The following is a 12,561-nucleotide window of genomic DNA, read 5'->3' on the forward strand; positions in this document are numbered from 1 at the left end:
GATTCTGTCGTAGTTTAGTTCATAGGAACTTGAATGAGTGAAAGGGCATTTGAGAAATTTCATTGAAGTGAAAGATTTTCAGTTGAGTTTTCTCTGCATCAGGATTTTATAATATCCTGCATTGTGAATCATGGTGATGATATTGCCAGTAGTACGGTATTTTTATCTTTACAGTCAACTGATGAGTAGTTTTTTTTTCATCTTCAGGTATTTGAGAAAAATATTCTGCCTTCTGTCTAAGACGCCTTTATGAATTCATCAACATTGCAATTGTACTCTGAGAATGAAATCCCTCAATAATCCGGGACATTCTAACTTTGAATCTGAAAGTAACTATTATAGGAATATATCCCAAGATGGATTTGAATAATTAATTTCTCCATGTGAAAGGAATTCAAAAGGTGCCTTTGTATTAGGGGAAATAATCTCTTCAGCCTGTTAATGGCAAGGTTTGGTTGTCACCAATTCACATGATCGTCTTCATCCTCCTTGCACAGTCTGAATATGTGATTCTCTTCAGTTATTTCCTTATTTAACTTAAAATCATGGTACTACAATGACAACAGACACTCTGAAGACATGTGCTTCTTTGCCTATCTTATGCAGTGTCTGTTCTTTTTACGATAAATATGCCCTGCTGCCCTGAGTTTTAATGCTTTATGGATTGTTTCATTTTGTTTGACACAGTCTGTTTCACAGGGAAAATTCAAATGAAAAAGTAAACACAATGTCTATAACGTTATGCCATACCAATCTGGCAGGGCAATTCTCTGAAATGTAGTAGCTAGGTATCCAGCTTTCTGTTTGACTTTTCTTTACTCGAGGAACTTATAAAATTATCTGCTGTCCTGGAAAAAAGTGCAGTTCCTTGCAGTCCTCACTGCTTTCAAGACCCATTCCATTTACGCTGTGTGAATAGCTGTTGAGCTGTGAAATTGATTGCGCCTCAATAATTTCTTTAGACTCTCCCCATTCTTAACGAGATATGGCTCCAGGATGTATTAGATCACTGGCTATGGTGTGTCAAAGCTGGGAATTTCAGAAGAGAAGCCTTGTTTTGTATTTTGAGTTGAGCATCAAGATGCTTTCTTTCTGCCTGCCCAACATTCCAAGGAGATTGTTCAAAATTTGCTATTGATCCATTGTTGGATCTTCCTTCGACACAGCAATAAAAATTTCAATCTCGTTTGATACAATGCAAATATCATGGTAATGCTCTCAGTAAAGAAGACTTTTAATTTTCTCTTTCGTGTCTCTCCACATCCTTCGCAGCCAAATTCAGTGTAAGCACAACAATGCGGATAGTTTCAAAATATTTCTTCAGAGTAAGTAGCCTACATTTTTTTTCAATAAAAGTGCTGGCTTGATTAACATGATTGATTTTCTGAAATGATAAAGACATTATTTCAATAGAAACTGCAATTTTGACTACTAATCTGAACTTTCAGCAGTACCCTGACTTACATGAAGATGACACATGGCCACCATTTTCTCAGCTTCAAAGTTGTTAAGTGTGTATTGAAAAAGGTGGCAGGTTGAAAAGCCTTCCTGAACCTGAGTATTTAGGTAGCTTGCATAATGGAGGTAATGGCCATGATATTCGTCATCAGCAGGGTAGCAGGGAACTGGAAAAATTCTTTGTTTTTGCCTGTGCACCTCAGGAGAAGAAGTGCCAGGTACAATGCAATTTCCAGGTACGAAAATGCCCTCCAACACCTTGGCCTAGCAGCATATGACCTTCCAAATGCTCCCAAAGCCCCATTCATTTCACTCTATCAAATATGGCCCACCACCGATGCACATGAGCCCATATGCTCCCCAGGCCAATGAAAGCCACTCAAGCAATTTCCACAGTTCCTTATGCACTCTCTGTCAGTCTACAGTGCTTTGAATTTCTCAATTACGGCAGCCAATATGTTTGTTACAAAAACCTTCTGGGAAGTAAATTCCCCATTTACGTTATACTATTCAGTTTGAGGTTTCTACGAGAGTAGTTTCACCTGTCATTTGTGCCCTTTATTATCCTTAAAATCCAATGCTTATCATTTAGTGTTAGTCTTGAACTTGCCATTATGCTGCCTTCACTATGATGTGATTTCCCTTTCCTGTTCTTCTAGCTATAGTCCAATGACCATGGACTCGTGACACTAGAAAAACTTTTATCTGAGGATTTGTTGACCTTATTCTTTCTAAAAACAAATGCATCTCATTTTCCCAAGTAACAAACTGATAATAGATTGCATTTGGCACCAGGTAAATTAATATCACCAGCTCAATGGGGCATTGTAACATCAGTGCTGCTCGAAATTCTTCCCTTTCCTTTCATATTCTAGGAATTTATTACCGCTGTGATGGCTGCTAAATGAAATCTCATGCTACACAGTGATTGTTGGGAAAATTCAGATTTTAAGGGACCCCAGCTTCCAGCAAGAATGATGTTGTTTCTGTGCTTGCTCCAATTTACTCCGTGTATTGCTTTGAGAAAGGTGGATATTTGTGTATTGGTCACATTCCACATGGATAGCATTCTTGGCTGCCTGTCTACATTTCTGCATCTTGTATATGGGCATGGAGAGTTGCAGTATTTTTTTAGAATTCTGAATACGTTTGTGGTTCCTAAATGTTTACTGTTTTACTGGGTATACTGCCTTGAGAAAACAGTTATAACTGTATTGTACTTGTAGCTACCTCATGACAAATGGGCAGAATTGAGAAACCAGCTAGGTAAAATGTTTGAGTAATAACTATTTCTGATACAGCATCATCAAAGTGAATGTGTGAACAATGTTCAAAAACATCATTTGAATGAGGATTTTGTGTAATCCCATTTGTTAAAAGCAGTCTTGTCTATGAAATCGAGTAACAAGATAAATGAATATACTGCCTTATAGTCCTGCAATAAGAAACAAATGGGGGCTTCCTAGACTACCGTCTCCTCTGTCCACAAACTAAGGTGCTAATCACTGCCAAGCGCTATATCTAGAAGATAGCAAAGTAAAAATCAGAGCTCATGATAATGTGATGAAACAAAAGACAGTTATAGAACATCACCAAAGAATGATGTTCATGGAGATAGAATAATCACTTTAATAACAAAGATGTATCAAAAACAGAATAAATAAGTCATGCAACTGAACCATTCATACTCTTCTAATTAGTTTATAATCTAATAATGAAATACTTAATATGAATTGTGGCATCATAGTTACAGTTTCTTCATGACATTCTCTGTTTTTCAATTGAGACTAGCTGTATCTTGGTCAGTGATTTAAAGTAATACCCTGATGCAGGTAGTAAACCACATAGCTTCAGTGAGAAATTTATGTTGTTCACAGAGCTGTCGGGTCAATTACTTAAATTTTATTAAAATCATGTGAATGTTGCAAGTCAGCCTTTTGATCCCCTGTGAACATGAGACAGCATGGCTCTTCTCCTTTCCAGCTTCTTCACACTGACCACTAGTGTAGCATGTGAAAGTCCATCAATTTACTCACTCCCATGTTCCACCATTCTTCTCTCATTCGCAAGTCAATAGAGCTCACAAAGCACTTTAATACCCGTCCCAGTGAAAATGTACTTCTGTTTTGACCAGAGATAATGGGAACTGCAGATGCTGGAGAATCCAAGATAATAAAGTGTGAGGCTGGATGAACACAGCAGGCCAAGCAGCTTCTCAGGAGCACAAAAGCTGACGTTTCGGGCCTAGACCCTTTTGACCAGCGCTGGTTAGCTTTAATTAGTAACAGTCATTCACAATGGCCTTGTGCTGATGTGTGTAGCAGTTTATTGCTGGCCGCATGTAGAAACCATGTAACTGAACAGGCGGTATGAATGTGGCCTACTGATGCCACTGAGGCTTGAGAACTGCTGACATTCTCATTACACTGGTAGCAACAGCAGTACGGGGATGATAGGTCCCCAGGTCAATTAGAAGGACAAATATTTTACATCTGTCCTCACAGTGAGAGACAGAAAAGCATCCCAAGAATAGCACAAAAATTTAACCGACAAAAGGGAGTGAGGAACTTAAAACAATCATGGACATTGGAAAATAAAAGGACTCGGAAAAATAATCAGACTACAGATTGACAAATCCCCTGGCCTAAATGTACAGGGTCTTAAGAGAAAGTGGATATGTTGTTGTAAATCTCCAAAATTCCCTTGATTCTGAAAATATCTCATCAAGTTGAAAAACCGCAAGACCACTATTCCAGATTTGGAGGGGAGGGATGGGGGAGAACAGTGGTGTGTGGAGGGGGAGTCAGAATGCAGATAACTATAGGCAAGTTATCCTAATAACTAGTATTAGAAAATGTAAAAATCTGTAGTTAAGGATGTTCTAACAGGACTTTTGGAAAATCACAATACTAGCATATGGAGTCAACATGCTTTTGTGAACGAGAACTGATGTTTCTCAAGTTTTGGTCAGCAAATTGCCTGTTTTTCTTTAATTCTCCAAGTTTCACTCCCCTCAAGATATTTCAATCCAATCAGTACACTCCAAGTGTTAATCTCCATCCACAGTTTTTCAACCCTTATCTCTGCACACAATCATGCAGCACAGTTGAGACCCTGCAACTGCCCTCATGTCTCATCCCTACCACCACTACAAAGCCGGGTCAGGTGGAATAAGTAGGCTTGCAACAGGCAACAATGTAAATAGCTCAAGGGGATAATTTACAGAAGTCTGAGGCTGAATGGGAATCTTGTACTTTAGCAGCTTGTGCTCAAAACCCACATGATGGAGTGAGTGGAGAATGCCAGCTCTCAATTGTCAATTCTTTATTATAATCATATATTGACTCCACTTCATAAATAGGAAGTTAAATTTCTTAGTTGATAGAAATCATATACTTTCCTTTGTCTTGTGACATAACTCATTGAAAGATCTTTTATATTAATTAGTTAGCTTTACTAAACCTTGTGGAGTTTGTTCAAAGCTATATCAGGACTAAAACTGTTAATATGGTTACATAAAATTTACTTCTGTGCTATCATCAGAAAATAATTAATTTCATCTCATGCCACCATTGTTAAAATAACAAAAAAATGAGCATCTTGCAAATATGATAAGACATTTAGTATGTACTGAACACTGGACAGATCAATTTTAAGTCATATTTTCTTATGGATATACAAAACAAAATGCATTTCAATTTGGTACAAAAATAGATCTAAAATTTTAAATGAATCTGATACTTTGTTTTTCTGGTTCTTCAAATACTGAACTGGCTCTATACTAACGACAGAAGGAAGACATTGATAAACAATGCCTTTTCTTTAGATCAGACATGTCACAAAACATTTAACCTCCACGGAATTACTTTAAAGTATGATGACTGTGATTCTGTAGCCTAATCATGAAGCGTAGATAAAAAGTTGAAGAAGATTTGGGAAATGCTGTTTTAAACAAAACAAAAAAACTACAATCTGCAGATCAGGGACTATATAGTACCACTACTAATTCAAGTGGGGAAAGGCTAAATATGGGTTAACAAGAATTGCTTATTTGTATTCATTCTCTGATCACCCAAATTTATCCATTCCAGATAGTTCATTGAAATAGACTAATATATATTTTAAATAAGGACAATAATCACCGACAATGAGCTGACGGGCGGCATTGTCTCATGTGAATACTCAGCATGGTATTGCATACTGCTATGGTTCCTCTTTTACAACAACAGTTTGTGAATGTGTGCTTGGAATTACAATAATGCAGAAATATTGTCAAACACAGTTCTTAACCCATGACAGACGGCTCATTGCAACATACCCATTAGCTGGAGAACTTCAACCGGAATTTGACTTTAAATTCCTACCCTGTAATTGCAGAGATGATTTATTGATGATAATATACCCATTTGTCATAAAGCATTTGTCATTTCTGAAAGATTTCATGAAATAGATGTGCCTCTAATAACATACTTGTATTTTCTTTTACCAGTCGAAGACATATGGGTGTACCTGGCAAGGCCAAGCACTTTCCTTCACAATAGATTTCGCTGCTGGATTTACCTGTGTTGATAGTAACACAAAGGTGAGGAAACAGTAAGTTCAGGACAACAGCATTGCTGAAGTTACGGGGAAAGAACTATAAGAGCAAATTGTCATGATATAAAGTTTCTGTTATTGAGCTCTTTTGTAGAGGGTGTGGGACACTGAATCAAACTTGTTTTATTATAGAACAATCCTATTCAGAATAGTACTTGATATAGGAAATTTACCTTGTAGAATTCAAAAACAGACTTGAATTAACTTTTGACACAATTATAATAATGATGACTACAAACTGAAAGCATTGCAGACTTTATTGCAGAAGTTCAGATTTTTAAAAAATAGGTTTAAGGGCAGAAAATTGGAGTCTTTCTGAGAGGGGTCAAGATTTACATATGCCCCTTTGGGCCGTAATATTTAAATTGCATTTGCATTTACCAGCATTTGACATTCATCTCATTGAAATCAGTTAACAAAACAGAGGTTTTCAGTAGAATAAGGCTCTGACTAGGCCCAATTTGGGCTATGTATGGTGCTGTATGTGTCACATTTTAGGTTTGGGATTGAGGTGCTTGAAAGAAATTCATCAGATTAGTTCAGTGATAAGGAAATTTAGAAACTGGGTGAGGTTGGAGAAACCAGGGCCATTCTCCAAAGAACAAAGGAGGTTGAGGAATGATTATATTGAGGATTCAGGATAAAAGCAAATTAGGCAAAGAAAATCTGTTTCCTGTTACACAGGTAGTGTACAGCACAGATTTAGGGTGTTGGATCGGAGATACAGGAAGTTGTTAGTCTGAGCTTTTTACATTGTATTATTTCTTGTGGTTCTCAGAAGTTCAAAATAATCACTGTTTTCTTTTTAGTCATCAGGCTCATCTCCGAGCTATTAAATAAATTTGGCTCTTTCCTCACTCCTTTTTTTTCCACAGAATCTGTACAATGCGGAAACAGGCCCTTCGGCCCAACAAGTCCACACTGACCCTCAGAGCATCCCACCCAGACCCATTCCCCAAAAATCGAACTAATCTGTACATTTCTGAACACTATGGGTAATTTAGCATGGCCAATCAACCCAGCCTGCACATCTTTGGAGTGTGGGAGGAAACCAGAGCACCCTGAGGAAACCCACACAGACACAGGGAGAATGTGCAAACTCCACACAGACAGTTGCTTGAGGCTGGAATTGAACCCAGGTTTCTGGCGCTGTGAAGCAGCAGTGCTAACCACTGAGCCACCGTGACACACCCAGTACATCTGAGCCCTCTAGGCACAATAGCCTCAGGAGTCACCCCACCCAAATCTCCAGGGTCATTGTCTCCAGCATATAACAGGTGTCCTCCACACCAGCTGCACTGAGACGTAGTGGAAGGGCAGGAAGTTGAAAGAAAACTTGTTGAGAGTACACTGGTGGCAATTTCACAGCAAATAAAGTCTGACATTTGTTTAAAGATGTTCAGTGTGTCACTCACCCTGTTTGCTCGTCTTGATCGGCTGTCGCAATGTGCAGTCAGACGTCAGTTCACGTGCATGATGTTACATGGGGCAATGCCTGATGTCAGAAGCTGCTGCCTTTTGTGTGGACCATGCAAATGTCACATTCAGCAATGGCCTACAGCAACCAGACACGAGCTGCTCAGGTGTCCAGATGTCGTTATCGCATCACTGGCCTCAGCCACCATAGATCTTCCTCTCACATGAAACGGTCAGCAGTGGTTGGACCGGTGAGGTGCACAGTACACAAAGAGGCAATGCAGATGGGGTTGCCAGGGATTGGGAGGATGCAGGTATGTGCCCCCTGTGGGTTTATTGTTGAAGGGCATCACATTGTTGGGCTTTGCAGCCCCCTCCCTTGTCTGTCTAGGCCCATACCTTGCCCACTTTGAGAGTGGGCCATTTTCTTTGGTCTTGCCCTATTGCAGTTTCCAGAATGGTAGAAGGTGACAGTGAGTGTTCCTCAGAAAGTAATTTCCAGGCTTGTCATTTATGTGTTAGTGAGGCCTCAAAACCCCTTCTTCGTACCCTTCCCATGGGCTTTGCGCTTCTCCAGCTCCTTACTCAACCCATCTATATGTGCTTACATTTTTTTATTTACCCATCCTCTGCCCCCTCCCCCTTCTTCGCCAACCCCATTCTCTGGCATATGGTGTGATGGTGCCTTGCTGTGATTCTCCCACTTATAAGCTGTGATACCATATTATAGATGAATTTCCCACTACATAAACCCATCCCCATCCATTATTTATTATATCCTCCCTTTACTTATATAGTTGCCCCTTTGACAATTGACACCTCTTTCCCCTCCCCACAAATCAATGTCTGCAGCTTCCAGTCTCCACACACAAGCCTCTCAGTTTCCTTCTTGTAGTAGGAGCTCCTTCTTTCCCTCCATGCCCCTTACACCTCGCCCTTTTTTGACAGATAAAATGGATTGAACATGGCATGCCCATGCGTGACCTAACCGAACAGCATCAGACGAGAGGTACCTTTTCTCACTGTGTTGGCGCTCATCCCAGACTAACTGCTAAAGAACCACAGAGCTGACTCCAGCATGACCCATTTTCCAGGCACAGTGTCATCAACCCCTGATGGAGAACACTATGGCTGGACAAGCGACCGCAGCCAAGCCCCTGGACTGACTTCAGAGGCTGCCTTGAACCTGCAATATTGAGATCCTTTGACTGAAGGGCGCTTCAGTGAGAGCCACATCGATCAGACTTTGAGACTTGGTTATTTGCTCACAGTACAAATAGCTTGTTAGTCTTGGTGTTTTGGGTAAATCACCACATGTTAACTCTACTTTGGCTACTTATTAAGAAATCTCACAGACAATCAAGTTCTGAAACAATAGTTTCAACTTTATTACGTGCAACACCCAAAATAACACCCCTCAAGTCAGCAGGTTGAGCCCCACAATTCGACCTGGCTATTACCCATTTGATGGTGGAAATTAGTTATGAATCCACCAACACCCATCCCTGAAAACGTCTAGGTTTCAACCCCTGTCCAGCGTTGTTCTTTGAAATTCTGTTGCTGAATCGTTCAACAGGTGCTGGATTCTTGTACAATTTTCTCTCTTTCACATTTGCGGTCTGGCATTATTGATGATTAAATAGGTTCTTTCATCCCTAACATTGATCACTCTTGTTGACACCTCAAATCTGTAGCTTGCCTACTTATCAGAATTGGTTCCCTGGTTGCCCATTACATTCGGTGTTAGCTATCTATTTGAAACAGCCTATCCTGAAATAAGCCCCTTTACTCCAGGACATTCTTTTGCGGGCAGTTTTAATTGTCCATTTGCAATGAGGAGCAGGTTATCAAAAAGTGTTATCTATACTCTCCCAGAAACAACTTGTTGATGTTCCTTTGAATTCTTCTTCCCAGAGATGGCAAATGAGCATGTTGCATTCAATTCCTTTAAAGCCATTTATCCTTGTCCCTTTCATCTCAGGAAGTAGTTTATTCCAAAAAAAAAGTGTTATTGCTGATTCTTTCAAGCCATGAAGCTATTAAAGTTCTAAAGTTTACATTGTCACGTGTGTAAGCATTTTACAAGTCAAACTACAGAAGGGAGATAGAGGGCTTGGTGATGTGGTGAAATGAGAACAATCTGTCTCTCAACATCAGCAAAACTAAAGAACTGATCATTGACTTCAGAAAGAAGGGAAGAGAACATGCCCCCATCTACATCAATGGAACTGAGGTTGAGAGTGAAGAGCATCAAGTTTCTCGGAGTGATAATAACCGACAACCTAATCTGGACTTCCCATGAAAATGCAACAGTCATGAAGACACAACAACACCTCTTCTTCCTCAGGCAGCTCAGGAAATTTGGCATGCCCATGAGGCCTCTCACCAACATCTACAGAGGCACCATTGTAAGCATAGTGTCTGGGTGCCTAATGGCCTGGTATGGCAACTGCTCTGCCCAGGTCCATAAGAAATTACAGATGGTGGTGAGCACAGCCCAGATCATTACGGAAGCCAAACTTCCATCCATGGACTGTATTTGTATGGATCACTGCCATGGAAAGGTGGCCAACATCATCAAAGATACATCACACGCTGGTAATGATCTCCTCCAACCTCTTTCAGCAGGCAGAAGATACAGAAGCCTGAACACACACATAAGCAGGTTCAAGAACAGCTTCTTTATGACCATTATCAGACTGTTGAATGGATTTGAGCCTCAAATAATGTAACCTGTATGCCTTTAAGTCTATTTGATTTGTACATCCTTTGATTACAGTGACCTGTCTGTACTGCTTGTAAACAAGGTTTTCACTGTATTTTGGTACATGTGACAATAAATCAATCAATCAATAAATCAATCGAGCTGCTGGCATGTAGCACAGGAGTGAGACTGATGTAGCAACATGACGTACAGCAAGACATCTGCTCCTTGACTGAGGATTGGTGACCAGTAAGGCAAGCTGACCAGCTTTGTGACTGCGCTCAGAAACAAGGCAAGATATGGAAAAGCAGGGATGCTGTCAGCATGTAGGTGGGCATGATGTAGGAGATCAAGCAAATAGCCCTGAGACAAGTCCTGGTTCATGTATGAGATAGATGTCTGTTGTTGTGCACACAGTGTCCTGCTGCAGCCTTTCAATGTAAGTTGCCAGAGATCAACAAATTCTTGATCTCAGAAGGAATCAAGAGCAATGGGAAGAGTGCAGGGAAGTGGAGTTGAAATGCCAATCAGCCATGATTTAAATGGCAAAGTGGACTTGATGGGCCAAATGGCCTTACTTCCACTCCTTTGTCTTATGGTCTTATGGTCTTATGGTACCCCAAAGTGAAAGTTTGAACTGCAGATGTGTCTTGCAGGTGGATAGGAAAGGTGCCATGCGACTCCTGAGAGGCTATGAGAGGTCAGCTGCTTGAGCTCATGGACATGGGGTGCATGCATGTGGCTACTGGCCTAGGGAGTGCCCTGATACATTGTTGCCAAATGTCCAAGGTGTTCACTCAGGGAAGCAAGAAGGGAGCTGAAGTTGCTTGTGCCCATTTGAACTTCCATAGTGGGAATTGCCGATATCAAAATTCCTAGCAGTGGCTGCTAGGCTTGGAGGCTGCATGTTAATGAGATAAGGTTTCTTGTCAATGAGCAATAATCCAACTTAAGAGGCATGTTGCCATACAATGAGTGACAAAGTAACAATAATCTAATCGCAATGTGCAGAACTATTTTTGAAAATGCAGCTGTTGCTCCTGATGTCAAGAATTGCCTCGTAAAACTTCTTACATAATTCTCCCATTTTTCTCGAATGGCCCACATTGCCTCGACCCCTATTAGACCCCCCCATTACATTTTTGACATGTTTATATTAGAATTGTTCAGGATCTCACAGAAGCCCTTTTAAAATCAATTCCTGGTGTATGAAATCACATTGCTTCTATTGGTAAATAAATAATGACACCCTTTTGTTGCTTTACAGAATGTTATCTGGAGATTCAAGTTTTCACAGCTCAAAGGATCCTCTGATGATGGAAAAGCATGCGTGAAACTGCTTTTTCAGAATACTGATACCAAACAGATTGACATGAAGGTACCTCTGTAACATAACATTCAACGATTTTAATTGGAATATCCACAATGCATGTGAATTTTTTGCTTAGAAGTTGTATCAATTGACAATACCATAAACTCCACACGACATCAATAACATTGCAAATATTATTACAAATTCCAACCTATAGCTTACATTAGTTGAAATGCATCAGTCTGAAATATCATTTTCACTTTGACTTTATATTTTGTTCCAAAATTACAGTTGCATATTGTTTCTTTTTAAAGATTATCCAATAGATTGACACTTTTATTTCATATTTTGTCAGAATCCTAAGAAGACAACTTCTTAAATTAATGTACAATTTTTTGCTGTCACAGTTTCAAAGCAAATCCACACACACACATATTTGTTTGTAGATATTTTCAGGGTTTTATTAAATTGTCTTATCTCTTGTCAGTTTGCGAGCAACCTTTGTTTCCTGTTTTCCAAAAGCTATACATTATTATATGTCCTTCTCATGAAGGCACACACCTCAGGGCTCAACAATTATTCTTTCTGCAGTGATCTGATTCCGACATTTTATTATGTGATATGCCGCAAAGCATTCCTGAAAATTACAAACATTAGCACAGGCTGACAAACCGAAGAAAATAGTGCTCAGAAACTAATAATGTATGCTAATGATGCATGACAGTATAAATGTGCAAATTGCCCAACAAATTAGGAGAAATAACAGATATGGGGCTGCATTTCCTTGGCCTTCTGTGGGCAGAGTGGCCAAAAGAGGGAAGAGAGCAAAATACTATCAGGCCAGCTTCGCATCATATTCCTGGACCCCAGGATTAGACAGGACAACACTGATGGTAAGAATTGTTACACTGTCAGTCGTAGGTTTGGGGAGCCTGAACGGTAGGAAACAATTAGACTCTTAAAAGAAGTCTCCAGATTCTGGCTAAATGTTCCAGATGGTGCATTTTTGTAATTCAGCAATGGGATGTTGGCTTTGTTCAGCACATATTGTTCATCCTTAGATGCTGTTCAGAAG

The 12,561-nt window shown here is 39.9% G+C and overlaps 1 protein-coding gene across 1 annotated transcript in view; it reads left to right on the forward strand.

Moving 5' to 3' along the window:
• The window catches only part of sntg2 (syntrophin, gamma 2), a 261,510-nt gene that overhangs the window by 242,395 nt on the left and 6,554 nt on the right, over positions 1-12,561 (forward strand). Inside the window, exons 15-16 of the mRNA XM_059645706.1 lie at positions 5,948-6,040; positions 11,442-11,552. Coding sequence (XP_059501689.1) covers positions 5,948-6,040; positions 11,442-11,552 — 204 coding nt within the window. The remainder of the gene's footprint in view (positions 1-5,947; positions 6,041-11,441; positions 11,553-12,561) is intronic.

The sequence above is a fragment of the Stegostoma tigrinum genome, chromosome 4 (assembly GCF_030684315.1).
Source record: "Stegostoma tigrinum isolate sSteTig4 chromosome 4, sSteTig4.hap1, whole genome shotgun sequence".
In the NCBI taxonomy this organism is placed as follows: Eukaryota; Metazoa; Chordata; class Chondrichthyes; order Orectolobiformes; family Stegostomatidae; genus Stegostoma; species Stegostoma tigrinum.